We start from the raw sequence: 24,764 nt of genomic DNA, 5'->3' as shown, positions 1-24,764 counted from the left end.
CTAAAACCAATTTTAAATAGCACATCTCCATTTGACATGCGTTCATCTTTATTGTCTACCCACTGGAACTTTTTCCTGTGAATGTCAGGGACCATGATCTTGTGGATCCTAAGGATGAAGGAACTTTCTGTTCTCTTCTATGAGAGGGAAACACTAACCACACAATGCAATGTAGCTGCCCTATGCAGAATGTTTCTCTTTCACATAAGATGTTGGGTTCTAGATGATTGCTAGGAAATGCTACTCACCCAAGTAGGACAGCGTCATGACTGGGAATTTATCTGCAAGTTTCCAAATAAGCCAGTTTTTAACATTTTCAGAATAATACAACTGATCTCAGACATTTCTAAGCTCACGCTTGATAACTTGTAAACACGTGTTTACAAATTGATAAAACAGAACAAATAATGAATACAGAAGGTACAGTATTGTATTATTTACTGAAGGAAATAACAAGTAAAAATCATGAGTTTTTTTCTTTTTAAAAAAGAGAACCATACAAGTATTGACATGAAAATGTAATTAACTATGTTATAGAAGTGGTACCTGAAAATGTATCTATACAACTTGAACCCCGAAACTGCAGATTGTATCTTACCATGATTCAAGTGCCTCTACTCTTATGGTATGTATATGAAAATAATGAACCGCAAAGTTCACAATGAAATGTCCATACAAAATCTGAAAAGAAGTTTTAGTAGCTCAGTGTATATTTACCCCTTTCCATTCAAAGGAATATTTCACTGGGAGTTTTTAAAAAATACTATCTTTCCCTAGTCAGAGAAGGAAAGGGTTTTGTTGTTAAAGAAACAGTGGCTCCAACAGGCAGGCAAAGTTATAGCACTGCAGTTAAATGAACCACATTCCCTATGTAACATAAAAATTTATTTTAATATTAAGGATTATTTTACAACTCAGTGGAAATATGCACCAATGCAATCTATTTCCATCGTCTGGATGGCAAAAACGCACTCTTAACAGTCACAAGAGCCTGCCTTGTGTTAGCTATAAAAAAAATATATTTTATATATATTTATATATATATTTATGCAGCTACTATGTGCATTAAACAATATTACTATGTGGGATTTGCAACATGTCTAATGTTTGTCTTGAAGAGGGGTGCGTTGCAACCAGTGATGCTACTCTCAAGCTATTTGTGATGGAATGGCAAGAGATATAAATTGTAACGTTTTCTCATCCTGTCACCTGTGTTCCATGGCTGTATTTTCCAGCACCGGCCAGAAGCATCTGCCATTTCTGCCTCAACCCACCATTCAGAAGCATAAGCAGTATCTCTGACACTAGCAGCCAGATCCTACAACACAGTCACTCCAAAGTCTGTGCCACTGAACTCAATGGGACTTACTCTGAAATAAGTGTGTTTAGGATGGCTGCCTTTGCCACACTTTTGTGAACATTGGAACTGAATATTAGTCCAATTTCACTCTACACTTCAGTTGGCCAGCCCAATTTCACCATAGTGAAAACCTTCTTGCTTAAAAAAAACACCACTCTAGTGCTTTGTCAACTATTGTGATTAAAAAAAAAATCACAGTTCAAGGGATATACGCCTACAGAATAGAAGAAACACTCTACTATTTCCAGATATATATCATTTTTATGGAATGGAAAAGTCAAAAACAGTATTACTCATGGAAGTATAGAAAATTGCTCAGCTATGTTATCTGCATCAGATTGATCTTACCAGTGGCCTTGTCAATGATGACCATTGCCTCTGGGCAGGAACTATTTGTAACAGTTTAAAAAAACAACACAAACACACCAGAGTGCTGGATCACATAGGGAAGCACTGTTCTGAACTAAAGCTTTCTCTAAATTTCCTTGATTACTTTGCCTCTCCTATACCTAAATCAAGAGCATGGCAATTCTGTCCATCATTCTCATAGTGTAGACCTTTCTGATGTGTGGCTAGAATGCTTTAAGCCAATTTGCTCTGAAAATTCTCTGTGAAAGGGTAACCAGAAATCCCATATACTTTGTTTTCCTTGGAGAAAGTGTATCCAGCAATCCATTCTGTCTCTCTCAGGTCACAGCAGCTTAGGGTTCCTTTTCTCTAATGAGAGGCAGAGTAAGCGTCTTACACCTGTAGGCCAGTACTGGTGATCTGCCTTGCCAGTCCTAGCACTGCTCTGACACAATGAAGCCTTCTTTCTCGCCAGCTGGTTCTACTTCAGCATATGCAGGGTGTCCAGATCCTCTCCGGAATTTCATGGCAGGCCATCTGCTTGGCCGACGCTAGAAGCAGGGACAAGACAAGAGAGTCAGGTACTTGGACGGAGCAAATCACAAAACCTGTTTTTAGATAGTTCTAATATTTTTATACAGCTCTCCTCTATACCTGGTCCAAATACCAGTACTGTTATTTGAGCTGTGTGTAGAGGAGCAGTACAGACAAACCCCGAATCCCACATGATAAGGGAAAGGCACCCTGGTGGGCTAGGAAGGGGGAAGAACATGTGTGTTTAGAGTGTGCACACATGCTTATCATGAATGGTTGGCCTGTGGACAAAGTATGTTCTAAACTGGTGACTGGTGTTTGGTACACCCATGGGATTGATTGATCCTTAAAGTACTTTCAGTTTTACATTATGCTTCCACAAGCTATGGTCACCAAATACAGCAGCTGTAGCAAAGTAAAAAAACTTCTAAATTAGAAGAATGGTTTGTCCAAATGATAAATATAGCTGTGAAACATACCCTCCCCGCCTTCTCTCTCTCTCTCTCTCTCTCCCCAGAATAATCTGTGTTTCTGTACAGAATAATGCGTACAGAATAAGGTTTTAAGCATGTCTATTCAGTGGTGAATGGAACATCATTGTGCCAAATCTGTTTATTATACATTCCTTATCCATTCTCCTTCTCTCCTCCTGTCCAGTTTGGTTCCAGCAACGGGCAATTCTTTCCCCAGCCCATCAGTGTTATTCATACTTGATTTTCTGTTTGAATGGCTAACTTCACAAAGAATTTCAGTTGTCTGTGAGACAGCCTAATGGTTTTCTTTTGGTAAAAACAACAAATATGCAGACACGTTTAGCCACTAGGTAACACTGATAAGTTGAATAACTTATCAGTAAAACAGAAATGGAAATTGATGGAAGAGGAAAATATGTTTTCTGGCATGAGCCCTATTCACACATTATATCCAACACATGTACAGTCTGTGTACAGTGTGTGCAAGTACAGATCTGTACAGAAGACATTCAGTTGTTAACATATATTGTTCAACACACTTATAGCAATATGCTTCTTATCTGTACCCTGCATTTGAGGAGGGTCTGTACTCAGGTTCCCTTTTAAAACAAACACATGTGTAGCCTTCCAAATAAAAAAACATGTACATATGCACAGACACCCAAACACACACACAATTTACTCTGAATAGTGCTATGACTTCTAATTTTTATCATGCCTGGAATATGCAGGCACACATGTACCCAAAATATCCTCCACCCTGGCTGCCTTTTATGTATTGACAGATCAACCTCCTTTGATATGCATTCCAAGAAATAATTATCTGTGGCCCCTGAGAGAAAGGAAGCTTATCAAATAATGTTAGACACACATGATGGACTTCAGACTTTTTTATAGTACAAAAAGATGGAGTTGAATGCCTACCACAATATTCATCTGGTCAAAACTAATAGCGGAAATTCTATATGCCCAGGCAGAAGAAAGAGAAGCAGGTCGTCTACAGAAGAGCCATGGAACAGAACCAGGGAAGTCTGTCCAACCTTACTTAAAATACCTGAATTACCGTGAAATCCTCTTACATTTTTTCCCCCTTGGGGCCTCCTAGTAATTTTGGCCCGTTGGAAGCTGTACAGTCTAAATTTATTAGAGCTATTTTTCAAGTTTCCCCCTGTGTTCCCAACTCTCTTACCAGGTGAGAAGTAGGTCTTGCTAGGGTTGAATCGGGTTACTGGACCTGTATTATAAAGTTTTGGTTAAAACTGTTTTTTGCCAATGTAGGCCTGGCTTCCTTGGTAATGATTGATGACTTCAATTATAAGTGGAAGACCTTGGTTCTTCAATTTGGGTTCTCCCATGAGAAAATTCTTAGATTAGGACATGATCAGGCCTGGCAGGTTATTAAGCAGCACATTGCTGATACAGAATTACAAGTGGATACAGCCTGTCTAAGGAGTGGCATATATCTGGGGAAACAACTTTTAAATTCCAAACCGGCAGCATATTTAGATAATATTCTTATCCCTAAATTTAGGCGTCCATTTACTCTTGCCCGCCTAAACGCCCTTCCAACGGCTGTTAGGGATGGTAGATATAAAGGGATTCTGTTTAATTTAAGGATTTGCCCCTGTGGAATGGGTGCTGTAGAAACTACCCCTCAACTTATTTTATATTGTAAATTTTATAGCGATGCTCGTTTAAAACTAATTACTCCTCTTTTGGGGAAGTTTCCAGGCCACTCCGATGAATTTTATTTAGAGTTTTTGTCATCTAACTTTTGTAAAGAGATCACTTTCAATGTGGGTAGGTTTTGCTACATTGTTTGTATTATACGCTGTAGTCTTATGTAATGTTTTTTGTTGTACAGTCTGATCTATGATTGTAATAAAGTTTATCTATCTATCTTAGCCTATGGAATTCTCTGCCATATGATGTGGTGACAAGCCACCAGCCTGGATGGCTTTAAAAGGGGCTTAAAAAAATTCATGTAGCACAGGTCCAGGGGTGTAACTAGAACAGGGCAAGGGAAGGCAGTTGTCTGGGGGCCCACTGCCTTGGGGGCCCCCCAGAGGCAAGTCACATGACTGACTCCCCCAGCCGCGCACCCACCTGGGCTTTCTTCAGTTGTATTCATCCTCCGAAATTGATGTGAGTGTTAAGACCTGGAGCTACCAGAACAGCACGTCTTTCTCTAGTGCCATTAAATGACTTGTATCATCCACAATTTACAAAACCTTAAAAAAATAATTTAGGATGATGTTCTATTGTAGCACATAGGTTATATATATTTATATAAATTTTACTTCAGTGGGGGTTGCATTTTAAAATCTTGTCTCTGAGCCCAGTCTAAACTTGCTACGCCCCTGCACAAGTCTATCAGTGGCTACTAGTCTGGTGTCCATGGGCCACCTCCAGCCTCAGAGGCAGGATGCCTCTGAATACCAGTTGCAGGGGAGTATCACCAAGAGAGAAGGCATGCCCTCGCCTCTTGCCTGTGGGCTTCCAAGAGGCATCTGGTGGGCCACATTGTGTGAAACAGGATGCTGTACTAGATAGGTCTTGGGCCTGATCCAGCCGGGCTGTTCTTAAGAACTTATGTTCTAATCCTTTGCATGTTTACTTGGAAGAAGAAGAACAATGTGTAGAACCAAGCAAGGCAACACATTACAAGGAACATTCACTAAAATAGGACAATGAGAGAGATGTGCTGAAGGGCCAAGACTGAGAGCAACATTGGGAGCAATGCTTAGCAAAATAAGACACAGTAAGGTGGGGGGGGGGCTAATAGAAAAGTAAAGCATAGAATTGGCTTCAACCAGGCTATGGAATATCGTTATGGGGAAGGCATGCCTTGCCCCCTCTTATATCCAATTACATCAGGCTTTTAGCACACCTGCTATTGGGCTGCTTTTATGATTTTTAAAATTGATAAATGTATTTATTTTCATCAAATGTAACATGAAAATACACATATTTTCTTGGATCCAGGCCTCACCCTGGTATCTCAGGTGGAGGCTATGGCCAGGAGCTCTTCCCATCAACTTTGGCTGATTCGACAGCTGCGTCCATTCCTTGATAAGAAGGATCTCAAAACAGTGGTGCATCAGCTGGTGACCCCCAGGCTTGATTATTACAATGAGCTCTATGTGGGGCTGCCTTTGTACATAGTTCGGAAACTTCAGTTATTTCAAAATGCGGCAGCCAGACTGGTCTCGAGGGTAACCTGTAGAGACCATATTATGCCTGTTTTAAAACAGTTGCACTGGCTGCCGATATGTTTCCGGGCAAAATACAAAGTGCTGGTTATTACCTTTAAAGCCCTGAATGGCTTGGGTCCGGGCTACCTTAGAGAGTGCCTTCTTCGGTATGATCCTCATCACTCATTGGGGTCATCTGGAGAGGTCCATCTCCAGTTACCACTGGTACATCTGCTGGCGACTCGGAACTGGGCCTTCTCTATAGCTGCTCCTGGCCTATGGAATGCACTCCTGGCAGATAACTGCAGTTTAGGCTCACTGTTGACCTTTAAGAGAGCCCTGAAAACTTATGTGTTTGGCCTGGCTTGCCAAGGCTTTTAAATTGTTTTGGTGTATTTTAATTGGCTTTGAATAGTTTTTTAAAAATTTTTTATAATGTTTTAAGTAGTGTGTTTTAGATGGTGTTTATTTTATTTTTTTAAAACTTGTTGAGCACTGCCCAGAGTCTTTGGATGAGGCGGTCTATAAATGTAATAAATAAATAATAAATATTGGGAAGCATCAAGAAGTACTGGAACAATCAATGTTCACTAGTGTGAAGACATCTTCCCACTTCACTACTGAAGCTCCCTGACCCAGCCCCCACTGAAAGCCATTGCTGGGAGTCAGGGGACCTTTGGCAACAGTGTGGGATGCAACTGCCCATGCTCCAGTCTGCCGATCATTGGTCACTTCAAAACAAGGTCGAAGGTTTTGCCTGTGAGTGTGTGCTCAATGGCAGTTTGGGCAGAGGACTCCCTCCCACCCAGCAACTGTATCCAGCTGCTTCATGAGGCAGGACGAAAACCCCTCTGACCCAGCTACTGCTGAGCACACCATCACAGATGGCCTCCTCCAACCTCGTTTTCAGCTATCGGCAAACAGGAGCACGCACAGCTGCCAAACAAGGGTCAGAGGCTTCTCCTGCCCTATTCTCCAAGAGAACCAACCTTTTGTCTTCTATATCCTTGTCATTTAAAATACTGATTCTTTTTTGGTTGTTTAGAAACCCTGTGTGCAGTGTTCTTTGCGACTAAGTGCTCTTTGCAACTAAGAGCAATCATTTCATACTGCATACTAGGAATGTGCATGAATCAATTTCTTCGATTCGATTTGTACCCAAATCGAATCACCCTGATTTGTTTTGGATCTGAATCTGGCCAGCTAGCACAGGGGCAATTGGTTTTGTCCACAAATCTCCCAGAACAGGTTTTGTACCCAAATCGATTCGCACAGACAGCAGGTGCAGGCAGTGATTCTCTCAGCAGCATGAAGGGGGTGGAAAAAATTCTCTTCTCTTTTCCTCAATCAGGAAAGCGGGAACAAAAAGCAGAGAATCCTCTCCAGGCAGCAGGCAGGCAAGGAAAAGCAAAGCTCCTCTGGCTCTCTCTCTCCTCCCACGAGGCAGAAAAGCAGAATGGTGGCTGCCTGCCTCCCTGAGTACATTTGAAAAACCCCCTTTGAACTCCCCCCATCCCTGTCCCTTCTTTGACCCTTCCCCTAGCCAATGTGGGGCCAGTCACCCCTGGCTACACAAGATTTGAATGGAAATGAGCCTATCTGGAAACAGGGTGGAATCGCCAGCCAATCATTGCACACTGTAAGTCACCAATCTGAAGCTTGGTAGGGTGGGATTAAAAAAAAAATCCTGACACAAAATGGAGACAGCAAGAGAGATCACCACAAAACGGAAGTCTGAATCTACAAATTTTTCAGGTCTGAAATCTGGGCGATTTGTTTTGGGCCCGAATCTGGCCAGCTAGCACAGGGGCGATTTGTTTTGTCCACAAATTGCCCCAAACAGGTAGATTTGGGTACACATTGTTTTGTACCCAAATCAATTCGCACATCCCTACTGCATACTGTGCAGGAAGTATTACAAATGCCCACAGGAGTGATTTAAACCAGTTAATTTCCTTTCATCTTGTTTCAAGAGCCAAGCAACCCCTTCCCAAGTGGAACTGTCCTGGTTACTTTCTGACATTGACTTCCCCCACGTTGACTTTTACGTCTCTAGTCGGCTTTGAAACTTTTAGGGCTCTGGTTGCCTTTGAAACAGAAATGAATATATCTTTCCTTACATAAACCAGGCAGGTTTTCTCTCACATTTTCACACTGCCAGAATAATTGCAAAATACCCGCCAACTTCACAGAGAGCTCTAAACTAATTGAAAGGATCTTGCTTGAACAATGTGAGATCCAAAACAGAGAGGAGGAGTCATTTCAGCAGGTGCTGAAAAAAGAGTGGAAGTGTCATGACAAGGAACATTTTACAGGGCTTTGTATGCACAAACCAGTATGGAGGTGGCAACTCTCCGGATGCTGTGAACAAACAAGGAGTGGGAGTGATTTGCCGTACACATGCCACGGGGAGATAAAGATTAGGGGATAAGTGATGAAGGAGAAGATTGGTTATGGAATGACTGAACAGATGTGCTCGCCAGGGTATAATGATGTTCACACAGAGAGCAAGCACAAGAATATGGGGACATTGGCATTTCATGACTGCTCTCCCTTGGCTCCTAAAGAAATGGAGAAGCATATTGTTATGCCTTACAAGCAGCTATATAGCTTTTATGTATGCCAGTAATGCAGTACATTCCACCTATTATAAGAATTCAGTTACAGCAATTATGAGCACTGTGTGTACTTTGATTCAATGTTAGTTTGCCGAGACTCTAAATAATCTCTTTATATGCATTTTTTCCCAAGAGCTTGTTCCACAATAAGCTCATAATGTCTGCAGAGGAGATCATTTTAGAAACATGTTGTTTCATCTACCGATGCACACACACAGTAAGGTGTCTGAAATAATTCTGCATACTGAGAGCCTTGGGAAGTCAGAAAAACAGTAGTTCATAACAAAAATCTCCATTACATTAAACATCTTTTGCAGTTTACTGCTTGCAGAGAAATGAAAATTATGAGGACCCACACTATATGCCTGACAATTTGACTACTGTTTTATTAAATAAAACCCTTTGATAACTTGCAATATTACAATATTTATTAAAGAAGGCCGAGGGATGTTAGCATTATGGGTGAGCAAAAAAAAAAATTGCATGCAGTTTTTGTTTCATGTTTGAATATTACTTGTCTTCCACTGATTTTATTTTTTGCACCTCCCCTAGAAAATTTTAATTAAAGGCTTCAAATAAGATTTGAGTGAAGAGGCTCCATAGATTCAGATAAAAGAACTGCACAGTTTGTAGTGCATCACTAAAAGTGAGAAACTATTTTTTTGACAGGAGCTTCTACCTTATCAAAAGGGCAATTTTTAATGCAAAAATGGAAATGGATGACTTTTCAGGTCAGCCCCCTAGCATGCACCCTTATTGGTGACAGCAGTATCAAAATTTCAGGAGTTGATTTTGTTATTCATATTGTCTGTTACCATATGATGCATTTTTTTAAAAAGATAGGTGGTACTAAGAATTATCACAAGTGATTTTTATAGTTTTCTGAGGGCATTTGCCTGGTGAAACTGACTGTTGACAGGTGTGAAGAGAAACATTAAAGTTCGCCCACAGCAGAGTATGCTCTGGTGGTAAAGAAGTTTAGCCCAAGAGATTTTTGGGGGACTGTAGGTTGAGGGTTTTTTAAAAAAAAGATTTATTAAGAAACCCTTAAGACTCAGAGGCTTTTAATTAGAATTAATTTTAATAATTTGTTTTAATAATTGTTTTATGTTACTGTTTTTATTTCTGTTTTTATGCTACTGTTTTAATTGTGTTGTATTTTAATCTGTGCTGATTTTTAAATATTGTTTTAAATTTTGTACACTGCCTAGAGTTGTACATATCAGGTGGTATTAAAATATGACAAACAAACAAACAAACAAACAAACCATCTGCTTCTGGAGTTTCCCAAACTGGGAATTGAGGGATTGTCTGCGATGCAATCCCCAGTTTAGAATGTTAACTGCAAACTGCAGTTCTAAGCTAGTGCCTGCGATATCTGAATGTGGCCTGACTCTAACTGACCAAGACAGACCTATTAAAATCTCATCATGCCTCTAGTGGCCAAAAGAGGTTACTGCGGTGCTAAGAGCATTGCTTTAGAATTCTCACTTCTAACACTTACATGGAGAAGTCAGGCTAGGGAGCTGTATCTTTGAATATCAGCTTCCATGCAAGAACAGTCCATAATATAACCATCTGTAGTGAGAGCTGGCATTCTGAGGCTTAGAGAAGTGCCATTTCATGCCTTAGCCTGGATAGACGAGGCCCAGCTACAGGGTGGCAAGGGTCAAAGTGGCTAAAGGCAGAAGATGCAATCAAGAGAGGCTGGGGTCAAATGTCAGGTTTTGTAGATGAGGATCAACTGGGCTAGAGAGTGAAGACACAGAGGCTGTGCTTGCGAGCAACCCTACCCAGGTTAGGGAAGCCCTACCTGGGTTTGAGCAGCCTGTCCACCCGGCATTGGAGTCTAGGTGGTAGGTCATGGTCGTTGGACACTTCCTCCGACCAGATTCCATTGAGCCAGTGCGAAGCAAGAAAGTAAGGCGCTCCCAGGAGGGATGATGCAGTGGAGTCTAGCTGTTCTGCATTCAGATCAGGGAACAGAGCAGGGCACGGCAGGAGACAGGGTTCAAGTAGGAAATCAGGCTGGGTCGCAGAGGCCAGCACACGGCTGGGAATCTCCTTTGCTCAGGCTAGGGGGCTGGTGTACACTCCACAATAAACTTGTGTTGTTTTCCAGCATCTGGCTGCAGCCTGCAGACTTGATTTATAGCCTGGCTTGATTGTTCTCAGCTGACACGGATTCAGGGTTTATCTGCCTTTTTAAGGAGGCGTTTACTTTTTTGAGAACTTCCAGCTGTTGTTGGCGTCTTGTCATTCTCCTCTGTTGTGGAGTCAGAGGGCGCTCCCCGTTCAACTCGGGGTCCTGCTCGCCACTCTCCGTCGCTGCTGCCTCTGACTGCTCTGCTTGTTCTGGGACTGAAACTGGTCCTGCTTCAGCTATTTCCTGTGGACTGACAGCTGGGCTCTGCCCTTCAGGTACCCCTGTGTCAGCTGGAGGGCTGTCAGCGTCCTCTTCCCCTTTGCTATCTGAGGACAGGGGCATGACACTGGGCAGGGCTGCTCATGTGCAGCGCCGGGATGGAGCATGATCCTGGTGGTGTCTCCCCCGCAAGTCCAGATTTTGTTACCCAGGCTTTTACCTGGTTTAAATGGTGTGAGCAGACCCTTTACCCCAGGTCTGGGGTCCTGTGTATGCTTGGGCTGCATGCAGCCCGGACATATACAGAGTCAGATGCCTAGAGTGCCCGACTCCTGGGGGAATCCCCCAATGCACCATGCTCACTGTGAAGTGCATTGTGGGATTCCGAGTCCTGGCCCGCAGCAATCCGTACTGCACAGAGCAGCGTGGCTCATGTGGGCGCATGATGGCGCGCCCATGAGAACACTAAGGATCATCCGGGGGAAAGGTAGGTGCAACCATGCCTTTCCCCTGCCCTGGCAGGAATCGGGTGAATAGCCTTATGGTCAGGGACAGCTGAGAAAAGTAGAGGCTGCACAAGACAAGACTATCAAGTGACCCTGCTCAGACGAAGAATTCAGCCAGGTTCCTATTTAGTTCTTCAGGTCTTCTAGGTTGAAGAGCTGCAGCAATTTTATGGATCCTGCTGCACTGCAGAGACCCCTGGTAACTGCTGTGGTGCATAGGCAGTAAGACCCCAAAGCCTAATTTTTGAAGACTAAATTGAAAAGACTCTTCTCCCAGCTGTTAACCATCCTAACTTTCCATAAGATGAAACAAACAATGGAACTTATTGACTGGACTTCAATTGTTGAATGACTTCTTATGATGATAGGTAATCCTTAAGGTGTGAGGGTTCTAGATCACGCAATGGCTAAAATCAGCACCGTGTATTGAGGTTAGAAGAAAACTATGCAATGCTTCTTAAAATAACAATATTGTTATTGCACAATGATATCTAAACTCTTGTAATGAAATTCTGCTCAAGGTAGTGCAGCCACAGCCTCCAATACAGCTTTAATAAGGAGGTCATTTCTGATAACTTAAGAAGGAGATTATACACAAATAAAGAGGTAGCTTCTAGTATTACTGTACATGTTTTCATCTTCAAGTACACATAGTAAGGCAAAGCCAGTTTACAGGTATTAACGGAGAGTAGTAAAAACAATGGCAATACTCTGTAAAGTTTGAAACTTGTAAGAACCTCACTTGAACCTAGCACTTAGTTTGCCCAGATGAAAAGATTTCCTTGTACACAAACCCACACTGTGACAGATCCAAAGTTCTACCTTCTACTAGCTTAGGTCAGCATTAAATGGATAAGATGGTCAACATATAGGATGAGGGTGCTAATTTATTAAGTTACACATTCATGCAGATGCCCATGTGCCCAGCAATTCACATGTGCATTTGATTAGTACAATGCAGTCTTTAAGAAAACATGGGGATGTATTTTCCCATCCACCACTGTATGCAGATGAAAAATATGCATCCAGCTACATTGACTGATGTCTCTATATGGAAGAATAGTCTGAAAGTACAAGACAGAGTTCTGTTGCTGAAGCGAAGTCAGTTTGGTCCTTTAAACTGCCTGGAAGCGGACTAATAGGGAACCATATATGAGCTGTGCTGACCTTCTGGAAGGAAAAGCAAGGTATAACTCATAAATAACTTGTACCTTGGATCTGTTCACAGGATTGTATGTGGGGTTTGGCAGGGTAAAAAGCTCCTACCCTGGTCTCTGCAGATGAGCAGAAGCTCCGCTTGGATCTGCAAACCCAGCACCCAGACAATCATGGTAGTTGCAGTCTCCATGTTTGAAATCAGGAAAGGGGTCCTCCATAGATTGAAAGATCTATCCCAGCATGCATTGCACTACAAGGAGACCAGGAACCCCCATTACATCATCGGCTATCCCCCTGATTGGCCATGAAGTGGCAGGAGGTGGGACCAGCCTTACTGAAGACATTGCAAGCAAAGGATCATAGGGTGTGATTTTGCAGAGTGGCACATTCACAGATCCCAACTCTATAGGCACAGCGCTCCATTACAATCATGGCTGCTGCTTCCTAAGACTTGATACCAAAGGCAAACACACATTGTGGTAGGAGCTCTTACTTTTCGTCCTGGGTTAAGAGCACGGTAGAGGTTTTGGGTTACCCAGTGAGTTAGGTGAGGAGGATTCCTGTGGGTTCACACAAACATGAATCCCTGGCTATACTGCCTCCTACACTCTTTTTCCTGGTCATGAGAATGGGCTTAGTTAAAAGAAGAAGAAGAAGAAGCTTTCCTACACATGCTAGTAATTATACACATCACGGTGTTGCCATGAACATTCCTGGAATGGGCTTATTGCAAACTGTAGTATTGCAACTATGATATTTCAACATTTAACTTATAGTAAATTGGGCCTAGGGCCATGGTTGGAAGCGGGGGCATAGCTAGGGAAGAGGGGGCCCATGTTCACCCTGTCCCCAGCGGCCCCTCAGAGTGAGGGAGATATTGAAGAAAATAGAGAGGGGTGGAGCTGGGGGCCCCGGGTTCTTTGAACCCATCCACTCAATTATAGCTACACCCCTGGCCTCAAGATATATGATGCAGCAATCTTGCTGAAGCTAGTCAGGTCTGTATCTGGAGAGTGTCTTTATGGGAGACCACCTGAGAACCCCACGTATGCCTTTCTTGACTTCCATGAGAGAGAGAAAAAAGCAAGATATAAATGTAATAAATTCTGAATGTGAACCTTGAGTTAGATTAATTATTTCTACCGTGGCTAATAATGTCTTGCATTAAACCAGTAGATCATGACACAGTCATATTATATGGTGAGCTATTGCCAAGATGAATCAACAACACGACGGAAGACAGATTACTGGACCTCAGCAATTCTTTGGGAAAATCAGTGATTCTCCAAGCTTGTCACATTGTTTTGGGGGAAAGGTCATTCTCAAGTTCACTGCCACTTACTGGCTGGAGATACACTCCCTGCCAGTTATCTCACTCCCCAGCTAAAGGCCAAGCATTGTAAATCATAGAAAAACAAAAACAACACAACAGCAGAAGGAATGCCAGCGCTTATCAGGGCTCGGAGAATACTTCGGAGTCCCAGCCTACAGGAAACAGATCAGTCTCTGACCAGGTAATAGATTGCAGCCTTATGGTCCACTACGTAAAACCCAGCTCACCTCAATAAAGAAGAGACTGGCTGCTGATGTCGGGTGGTGGTACATATAAACTGTTACCAGAACTGCTGCTGCGACGATCAGGACCAGGATGAATATTCCGACAATTAAGCCAGCATGAAGAGTTCCACTTTTTTTCTCTGCTGCACTGTTATCTGTTGAGGCTACAAGAAAAGCATCCAGATTAAGCCTGGCAAGATTTCATTTTATTTTCTCCCCTTTCCACACATGCAATAAACTCTTACCCTGGCAATCTGGGCTCTTGCTTTGCCTGCTCTCCACACTCTCATAATATCAACGAGAAGCAATTTCCAAATGCTTTATTATTTCTACCTCAATAAACAATATTAATATCCTCCTTTGTAAATGTAACAGGCATTCTAATGGTTCTCAAATTGACTACATAATGAATCAGATCTTGATTTCACCCAGTAATGTATTCACTCTTGCCTACAGACATCATACATTGTTTGAATACGATTTTGAAAGCTGAAAATCATCATCATGTCTTGTGGCCTTCAAATTAAGAACTGTCACAAATCCTTCTGAGGAGTGTCCATAAAATCGAGGGAGCACAGAGCATGAGTTTCCAAAGTTCTATATTACTGCGGAGCAGATGGATATTAAATGGCCCTCAACTATTTTGATCTGAAGAGAGACCAAGTACCATATAAAAATATTGCTGAAAGCCATCATTTTGCTAAACTTTATAGGAATACGCTCCTTGCTGTTACAACAACTGCAAAGGACAAAGGGACAAATTAGAGCAAGAGTGTCCTACAGCAGGACAATCTGTCTTCCACCCACCCAGCTAAAACTCTGATTACCACCACTGTCATTTAGCTTTGTACGTTTATTTCGTTCATTAGCATCTGGGTTGCAGATGGCCAAGAATAATGCCTGCTTTGGATACTCTAGATAACTGGAATGGTTTCTAACGGGGTGGTAAAACTTAATAGTGGGATTTGCAGCTTAATATGGTGGTGTTCATGAAAACTCGGCATGGGAATTTTGAACAGTATGGTAAGAACACAGAAGAGAAGAGGCATGAAAAGGAAACTGGAGCTCTGAGTAAATGTGGAATGTAGCTGCTATATTGACACTGAGAGCCCAAAGGTCTATTTGGTCTCTACATCAGCTGCTAAGTTGCAAACGGAGGTCTGTCCCAAAGCACCTTAAGTGCCATCCTCAGCATGGATACAATGACAATGGCTTTAGTACAAGCTACCTTGAAGGAGCTACTTTCCTACAAATTCAAGGTGATACTAAATATCCCCTGATAACTGGGCAAAGAGGCACCTTTAAACAGGGTGATTCTCTTTATTTAGCAGGGGGAGAGTAACTGGCCCTATCTACCCCCAGCACAGTACTTCTAGTGCAGGCCTGCTCAACTTAGGCCCCCCAGCTGTTTTTGGACTACAACTCCCATAATTCTCAACCACAGCAGCCAATAGCCAGGGATTATGGGAATTGTAGGCCAACATCTGCAGGAGGGCCGAAGTTGAGCAGGCCTGATCTAGTGACTGTTGCTGGTGTCTATCTGATGTTTCTTTTTCGATTCTATCTGTTGCTGGTGTCTATCTGATGTTTCTTTTTCGTGAGCCCTTTGGGGACAGGGATCCATCTTATTTGTTTGTGATTTCTCTGTGTAAACCACCCTGAGCCATTTTTGGAAGGGCAGTATAGAAATTGAATAAATAAATAAAACAAATAAACACTACGAAGAATCTTGTAGTGATTTAATGACTCCTGGTCCTGGTATGTGGAGTATAAAGGCACCCCTATTCCAGGCACATAGAGATATTTCAGGCCCACTACATGACAAACCAAGGCCCTCCACTCAGCAGCACGTTCTGCATAGGCATTCTATGCCTGTCAGGAGCAGCAGTAAGTGCCACATGTAGTGGTGTGCTTCTAATATGTGGCAAGTGCCCAGAAAACTGGTTGGGTGCTGCAAGAAGGGAGTATATTGGGCTGCCCCCTGCCATGAAGATTGGGGTCAATAGGCATAGGTGTCTCTTGGTTTACTCAGATCTCAAGAAGCAATGCTGCAGGGCAACGCACATCAGGAAATCAGCAAACCCATGAGATTCTGATAGCACTGAAAATAGCAACAGCATTGCAGTCAGTCTCCTGAGTGTTGTGGAAAATAACTGGTGACTTGTGCTCTGGATTCCTGCAAGCACACATGTTTGTTTTTGACCTGTGTTACTTGCAAAGCTTTTCTGTTGTTTGTGTTTGAGTCTCCAGGCTTGGAGATCTCAGTGTGTATATGCTCAGCAGCCTCACAGCATCGTGAGCTCTCCATTTATAGCACATGGGGACAGGTCACTTAGCGGCCAGTTGCCCCTAGATTTGGCTCCTAACAAGCAAAATTGTAAACGGGAACAGATGCATGCCGTCCCTGATCCTGTGGAGACCCCCAAAGTTAACTAAAGCTGGTTAACTCTCTGCCAAGGCCACTCTGCACTCAGGGTGAACTGCTTTGTCTTTCTCCTCCTTTCACAAGAAGGATAGCAGTCAGCTAATGTGCTAATTAACTCAACATGAAAAACATAGATAAGGCTTGCAGAGGTAAATCTTCCCCCCTCACAAAGTTGCTTGAGCAAGCTACGAACCTAAGAGATGCACCCATCAAAAGTACTGATTTAAATTATTGGACTTCTTCATTTATGCAGACGCCCCTTCTCACATCTATGCACTCTGTTCTCATGACAAAAGTCTTGGCATATCTCGGCAATTCCCACATTGTTACACTCAGGAAGGAAGATCAGCAACAATGGGATCCTTGCCAGTCCCTCCCAACACACCAGTCAGACAGCAGTGGTCAAATGGAATTTGCCCCCAGGATATGATTTTGGGTATAAGGAGTCTCAATTTCATGATCCAGTGTGCTCTCTTGTACGCTCCACTTGGGACTCCATCACATGCTCCTTGTGACCTGCGTGCTCTCCATGTGTCAGTTTCTTTGGAGTTACCATCAGCTTTTTGGGAGATTTACTATCCACTGGCCATCACGCAAGTACTTTGTGCCACTCTCCAGATCGGCTTTCTTGCCCAGCTTGATCTGCCCAGTCTCCCTTGCTAACATGGGAAGCTGGGTCCAAGGAGGAAGCACCCTCCTGGAATCACCTCTACCAACTAACCTCTCCAACCTTCCTGCACCTGCCTTGGCCCGACCTGTTCCTCAGGAACGAAGTTCCCTGATGGTCCCCAGAGCCCAGGTGATATAAGCCTTTGCCCCTCCTTGGGCCCCAAATCTGTTCCCCTTTCTTAAATCCAACGCCCTCCTTCTCTAGAAGCCTCTTTCTCTTGCCCGCCTGGGAATGTACACAATTAGGACTCTAAGCTAAAAAGCCTCACTGCTGTTAAATGTATTTTTGATTTTAAAAAATATTGCTTTAATCACACATTTCTCTCCTTTGTACCCCTTCCTACAATAAATATATTTTATTTTGAAACTTAAATCTTGTCTCGGTCTAGTAATTTCCTGAGTCCACAACTTTGTGCAAATTAAAATCTAACGTGAAACTGTTCATTTCTGAGCTAATTTCCCCCACATAAGCCCCAAAGGTAGATTTCAGGGTCTCTGCCAATCACCCCGGAGCAGTTTCATTAACACATGAAAAGGCATCACTCATTGATGCTAGAAATGTGGCAATTTGTGTAAAGAGAAATGGAAGCCTCTCAATAAAAGACAGCATAAACTTATCTGGAAATGTGCCACAAAACACAACAAAGCCTGAAGCTAAAACCCTTATTTTTCCTCTTCTTAAAAAGAACCTCTCTTTCCTGTGGAGAGGCAATAGGAATTAACAAGAAGGTATCATGACCCTTATCTATTTTATAGCTTTGCACGACCGAGAAATTAATGGGTGGGATGAATGTATAAAATGTTCTTTGACTTTTAGCTCTTCCCCTCTCTTCAAAGAAGCTTTAGGACTCAAAACAGAAACCTAGTGCACCGCTGCTTTGTGTGCTGAGCCACATGTTAGAGCTCTTCCCTAGGAATAACTAGGTGACTGGATGACCTTGCCAGTAAGGGCAACAAAAGCTCCCTCTTCAGGCTGAGACTTTGCCTGTATTGTTTCCAGCTTGTTCTTTGGTTCTGACTTTGAGTTCTGGTCCCTGAACTACAACTCAGCTGTGATGAAGCCATCTCTTTGCCCATACCCTTCTTCCATTTTGTTTCAGCAACCATTCCTCACGTCCTCTTACCTTTTGCATCCTAGACTCTTTACAGAGCAAGTTAAGAATTATTAATTTAATAATAATAATAATAATAATAATAATAGTAGTAGTAGTAGTAGTAGTAGTAATAAGCTGCTGTTTCTCCTGGGAGATAACTACGATCCATTATACTTACTATCTTACATTACATCTTACATTACAATCTTATCATATATCAGAGTAAAAGTGGCTGACATACTGCACAGTGCCCTGAGGGCATTTTAATATGATGTGCACGCAGTTGCGCAAGAGCACTGCTGCGCAAACACCAGAACTCCACAAACTCAGTAATTGGAAATACTGACCACTGGGAATAGTGGCCTGTTTCTGAGCCTTCCATGTGATATCTGCCTGGCTATTGTGGCTTATTTGTACCCAACATCTGAATATAGGTGAAGAATGTTAGGTGAATGTCAGGTGCAAGGCTCAAGAACCAGTCTTGGGTGGATTTGGATGGTATGCTCGCTGGGAGCATGCACTCTCTGGGAATCTAGGGTTGCCTCCAACTTTCTGACGGATTGTGCAAACCTGCATCAGGCCCAACCACATAGAAGAATGTGTGGTAACGGACTTCTACTCTTTCTATGCCTGCAGAAGTATATAACAGAAACATAGAACTTAAACTGCAACACTCTGTTTTTATTATATCAGGCAGATTTTGAAATGTAAAAATCCTTTCCTAATCAGACTATTTTCTGGTAGTCCAAGATTTGCAGTCCGGACCTCACTACATTGCTATTCATAAGAACAGCCTTGGATCAGACTCAAGGCCCATCTAGCCCAGCTTACTATTTCACACAGTGGCCCACCAGCTGCCTTTGAGAAGCTCACAGGCAAGAGGTGAGGGCATGCCCACTCTTGGTGTTTCTCCCCTGCAACTGGTATTTAGAGGCATCTTACCTCTGAGGCTGGAGGTGGCCTATAGCCACCAGACTTAGTACCCATTGATAGACCTGTACTCCATGAGTTTGTCTAAGCCCCTTTTAAAGCCATCCATGCTAGTGGCCATCACCACATCCCATGACAGAGAATTCCAGGACATGTGGCTCCCGGCAGCACTTCAGCGGCAAACCCACCTAGGGAGCCTGCCTCTAACAGGTTAGGGGAGCAAGTGCTCCCTTAACCACATTTCCCTGATTGTGTGCCAGTGCTGGCTGCTTGCAGCCAGCACTGAAGCACTGACCGGTGCCCGCCTCTCACTGGAAGGATCCCCATCGTTGGATTTCAGCAGTGGACAGTCTGGGTATGCAATCCTCACACCTAGAAGGTCGTCAGAGAGCATCTGTAGGGAAGGCGGGCTACTTCAGCCTTCCCCGCTGCCCACCCACCACCCCGCCCAGCTGTGAGAATGACCTCTATGTGAACCAGATCAGCTTTATCCATATGACTGCTGACACTCTCAAAGAACTCCAAAAGATTAGTGAGGCAGGATTAGAAGTCATGCTGGTTCTCCTTCAGCAAGGCCTGTTCTTCGATATGTTTTACAATTTTGTCCTTAGGTATTATTATCATTAATTTACTCACACAGAAGTTAAGCTAACTGGCCTGTAGTTTCCCGGACCTCCCCTGGATCCCTTTTGAATACTGGAGTTACATTAGCTACTTTCCAGTCCTCTGGTACAGAGCCTGATTGTAGGGACAAGTTACATATTTTTGCTAATTTTGTCAGCAATTTCACATTTGAGTTCCTTAAGAACTCTTGGGCGGATGCCAACTGGCCCTGGCAATTTGTCAATTTTTAGTTTTTCAAGTCAATTTAGATCATCTTCTCTCATCATTTCAAATTGGCCCAGTTTTTCAGTCTCCAAGTCTGGGAAGCTCAGTTCCAAAGCGGGTATATGGTCAGTATCAGGACATAAGATTAGCCCTGCTGGATCAGGCCCACAGCCCATCTAGTCCACACAGTGGCTCACTAGATGCCTCTAGGAAGCCTGCAGGCAATAGCTGAGGGCATGCCCTCTGTCCTGCTGTTACTCCCCTGCAACTGGTGCAAAGAACTCATTCAGCTTCTATGCAATCTCCTTCTCCTCAATAATCCCTTTCACATCCTCATCATCTAAGGGTCCAATCACCTCCCTGGCAGGTTTTCTGCTTCTGATATATTTAAAGATGTTTTTGTTATTCCCCTTGACAGTTCTAGCTATATGCTCCTCAAACTCACTTTTTGCAGTCCTTATTGTCTCCTTGCATTTCTTTTGCCAGACTTTTTGTTTCTTTCTGTTCTCTTCATTTGGGCAGGGCTTCCATCTTCTGACGGAAGTCTTCTTCCCTTTTATAGCTTCCCTGATTCTATTTGTTAGCCATGTTCCTTCCTCCTGAACTTGGTGGTTGTTTTTGTACCAACATGTACTTCATTGGAAATACAAGCAAGCATTGCAAGCAACAACTCTATTCACAATTCAGGCCACAGTCATATTTAATATTTCCAAGTTTCAACAAAACCACTAGCCAGAAAGTAGCAACTATAAAGCTAATCTCATCTGATTTGATATTCATACAGAGTTTAGCATCCAGGTTTGTAAATGAGAATTCTGTCACTTCCAGACAATATATTTGACAACAGCTTGTCAGTATTTCCACCAACCTCTGCTTAAAAAGCATTTCATGTATATTAAAACAGTGATCAGCATGCCAAAAGCAAAAAAGAAAAATATATATACTTTTTTTTTAAAAAAATGGGATTTTCAAGTGTCAAGAAATGTGACTAACAAATAATTTGCACAACTGAAATGCCCTAAATTGGTAATCCCAAGGTTAGAATGTACAAGGGGGGGGGGTGTTTCCCTCTCTTTGCACAGACAATGAGGAAGGTTGTCAACTATGAAATATTTTCACTTGCAGATATCACCTGACAGCTTCTTTACAAAGTGATGGAATAGAATGGGTGAAAGAAATCTCAGAATCTTTTGCAGGTGCAAAAGATTATTAAGCTTATCACACCACACCTGCTGTTGCCAGCACAATTGATCCTGCTGGGAGCTTCATGACTACGGTGGCCAATTCTGACTGAAGCTATTCCTGGACATCCGTCCCCCACGCCCCACAGTATTTTTTATAGTATCAAGCCATTGACAAACATACAAACATATGAAGCTGCCTTATACTGAATCAGACCAATAGTCCATCTAGCTCAGTATTGTCTACACAGGCTGGCAGCGGCTTCTCCAAGGTTGCAGGCAGGAGTCTCTCTCAGCCCTGTCTTGGAGATGCCGGAGAGGGCACTTGGAACCTTCTGCATGCAAACATCCAGATGCTCTTCCCAGAGTGGCCCCATCCCCTCAGGGGAATAGCTTACAGTGCTAACACATATAGAGGCTCTCCAAACTAGCAGTGTGGAGAGCCGAGGTGGGTTAAGTGGGGAGAGTGGGCGTAGCAAACAGAATGAGCAAACACATGAGCAAACAGAAAGCCCTGGGTGGCCAGATCGGCCGCCCACAGGATTGCTGGCTCTGTCACAGAGCCAGCAGGGGCTACAGGGATCAGGGGCCGCCCGGCCCCCGGAGGTCCCAGGATGTCCCTCTGACAAACAATACTGGCAACTTTCCTCCTCAGATGTTAAAAAGAGCAGGGATACTGTACTTACATACAGGCTCCAGAGAGCACCCACACAAGCCCCACCCTCACACTGACATGCTCAGAAGCTCCACCCACCCACTCACCCACCCACAGTGTTTCTCTGAAGAGACAAATACTGTGATCACAGACTGATTTTTTTCATGGTGGCTGTGAGCATGGATAGTGGGTGGGTTTTCTGAGCATGTCAGTGCGGGAGGTGGGGGGGCTTGTGGGTGTGCATCTTCTTTGTTTAAACTTCTGAAGAAGGCTAACCCTTCATACAAATCAACGTGTTCAGCAGCGGCAAGACAGATCAGTTGACTTTGCATTACACACAGGGAAAGGGGGATCTGTGTCCCGTTGCTAGGTTCAGTTCCCAGCCACTCATTAAGGGACATCAGGTGGTAAGGCTGGGAAAGAATGTGATTGAGGACCAAACTAGACAAGGTAGAAGGGAGGGCGAACCATTATTAGACCTGGGTCGCCTTCCCTCCTACCTTGCTTCCACACAATCACTTCTACCCAGGTTTTCCTCTTACCTTGCTTCCACACAACTGAAAATTGGGAGCACACACAGATTCCCAAACCCGGGTAGAACACAGTTTTTGATTGTGTGAACGACCTCATAATGATGTCAAGTTCTGCGCAGCAGCGTGTAAAATGTGTCGGGTCCTGACAGTCAGTAAGATCTAAGCAGGCCTGACACAGTGCATGGTCTTACACCCTCTATAGCATTTTATAGTTATATAGCATTTTACAGTACTTATTTTGAATAGTTATATAGCATTTTATTATATTTACAACCTTACAGATTTTAAGATTATAGATGTCAATATTTTAAGATTCTAGGAGTTTAAGATGCTAACCATTTAATTAATTAATTAATTAAAATCCTGCTCTTCCTCCAAGGAGCCCAGAGCTGTGTACTACATACTTGAGTTTCTCCTCACAACAACCCTATGATGTAGGTTAGGCTGAGAGAGAGGTGACTGGCCCAGAGTCACCCAGCTAGTATCATGGCTGAATGAGGATTTGAACTCGGGTCTCCCCGGTCCTAGTCCAGCACTCTAACCACTACACCACGCTGGCTCCTTGTAAAGCTTCTGTACCCTTATTTCACTTAGTTTATCCGTTTCTGCAGCTTTAGCTCACCATAGTTTAACAGTAGCTGCATAACAGTGTAATGCTTCTAGTCTCTTTACTTACAGCGCTGGTCATAGCCTGTTTTAAATGCCATTTTAATGCCACTCTAATGTAACCTACTTTATGCTATAATAAAGATCGATCTCCTTAAGTTAGAAGTCACTGGGAGCAGAAGTGAATAGGATCACAGCCAGTGTTTGGGATGTGGTGGGGAGAAGGAAAGGATTATTTTTTTTACCCCTGTTAAGATAACATTTAATGAACAACCACCATCTTTTCTCCCTATGCTGTTTTCCTATGTTTACCTGAGGGTGGGCAGGGCTGCAGACAGAGGGAACATTTGAGAAGCAACTCCTTGCTTATATTTTTGTGGGGGAGAAGAGGAAAGGCACTTTTGGAGGATTGAAGATATGGGTTATAAGATTTGGTGGGGATACAAGCAAGTTTTACAAGCAACACCCTATGTATAACTCAGGCCATAGACATTTAATATTTCTATGTTAACTTATTTATTTTATGTATTTATTTAACATATTTTTATACCACCCAAAACTTACATCTCTGGGCAGTTTACAACAGGATTAAAAAAAGTAAAACATTAATTAAAAACAAAAACAAGAAATTTAAAAACAAGAAATTTAAAACACAATTTAAGATTTTAAAACAATATTCTAAAAACAACATTAAAACAATCAAAACAATATCAGTTAAAAGCCTGGGTGAACAGATGTGTCTTTAAAGACTTTTAAAAAGTTGTCAGAGATGGGGAAGCTCTTATTGCACTAGGGAGCGCATTCCAAAGCCTCGGGGCAGCAGCGGAGAAGGCCCATCCCTGAGTAGCCACCAGACAACAAGGTGGCAAATGCAGATGGACCTCTCTTGATGATCTCAATAGGCGGTGGGGTTCATGACTTCAAATGAGTTAAGGGGAGGGATCTGCACTCCTGTAAGGGCACATTGTTCATCAAGAAAATTGTGTGCAAAAAAGTTAGTCCCAATAATTGAAAGGAAGTTGCGTGCAGAAAACATAGTCCCAATCTAATTGCCTACTCCAGCTGCTTTTAACATTCAAATAAGTGTTTTCAAATACTCAGATTACTATCATGGACCTCTTGACATCTTGTTTGCTTGTGAACAGAGAGTTACTGCCAGATGGAAGATGAAAAACAAGGCTAGCGAAAGTAAGGGTCCAGTTTAGTGCAATGCAGCTTCTTTTAAATGGAATATGCAGGCAATAGAGGCGGAAGATAAAAAAATTAAACATTACTCTGGAATTCTTTACAAAAGTGGTTGAAGTGTGCAATAGAATGCATTTGGATTAGGGGTACGCAGAAACAAAAAATCTTTGTTCAACTCGAATTTGAATAGAATTTGAGCTGAACCGGTTCAGTCAAACCAACTGGCTGATCCGGTCTGTTTAACTGAATCGGTTTGGCGGTGCGGGCAGCTGGTATTTGTAAAGGGAAATCCAGTGAGGCTCGGTTCAAGCCTCTGCGGATGTGTGCAGATCACATGTGCAGACACCACGCAAATGGCCTCCGTGCATCCGCGAAGGCTGAAAACATGCCCCTTTATTCCGAAATAATTTTAACTGGACTCAATAGAATTGCAGCAGAAATAAATTATTTGTGGACTACATCTTGATGCCTTTTGGAATTACAGGCTGACATACTGAATGTCAGCCTAGTACAGGCCTGCTCAACTTAGGCCCCCCAGCAGTTTT

General features: G+C 42.9%; 1 protein-coding gene and 1 long non-coding RNA gene across 6 annotated transcripts in view; one reads left to right on the top strand and one right to left on the bottom strand.

Moving 5' to 3' along the window:
• Nucleotides 1–421: 421 nt before the first annotated feature.
• Nucleotides 422–24,764, bottom strand: part of PLXDC2 (plexin domain containing 2) — a 379,100-nt gene continuing 354,757 nt past the window's right edge. For all 5 annotated transcript variants that reach the window (XM_053261826.1, XM_053261829.1, XM_053261827.1 and 2 more), the window contains 2 exons: nucleotides 14,117–14,277; nucleotides 422–2,259 (listed from right to left, as the gene is read on the bottom strand). In XM_053261826.1, the coding sequence (XP_053117801.1) occupies nucleotides 2,143–2,259; nucleotides 14,117–14,277 (278 nt within the window). In that variant the 3' untranslated portion in view covers nucleotides 422–2,142. The remainder of the gene's footprint in view (nucleotides 2,260–14,116; nucleotides 14,278–24,764) is intronic.
• LOC128329915 (uncharacterized) lies at nucleotides 2,156–4,619 on the top strand. The gene is made up of 2 exons (XR_008309853.1): nucleotides 2,156–2,289; nucleotides 3,501–4,619. It is a non-coding gene; the product is annotated as an uncharacterized LOC128329915 (long non-coding RNA).

Source organism: Hemicordylus capensis, chromosome 6 (genome assembly GCF_027244095.1).
Source record: "Hemicordylus capensis ecotype Gifberg chromosome 6, rHemCap1.1.pri, whole genome shotgun sequence".
In the NCBI taxonomy this organism is placed as follows: Eukaryota; Metazoa; Chordata; class Lepidosauria; order Squamata; family Cordylidae; genus Hemicordylus; species Hemicordylus capensis.
Note: the sequence above shows the minus strand (reverse complement) of the source record. Positions and strands in the feature narration are given on the sequence as shown.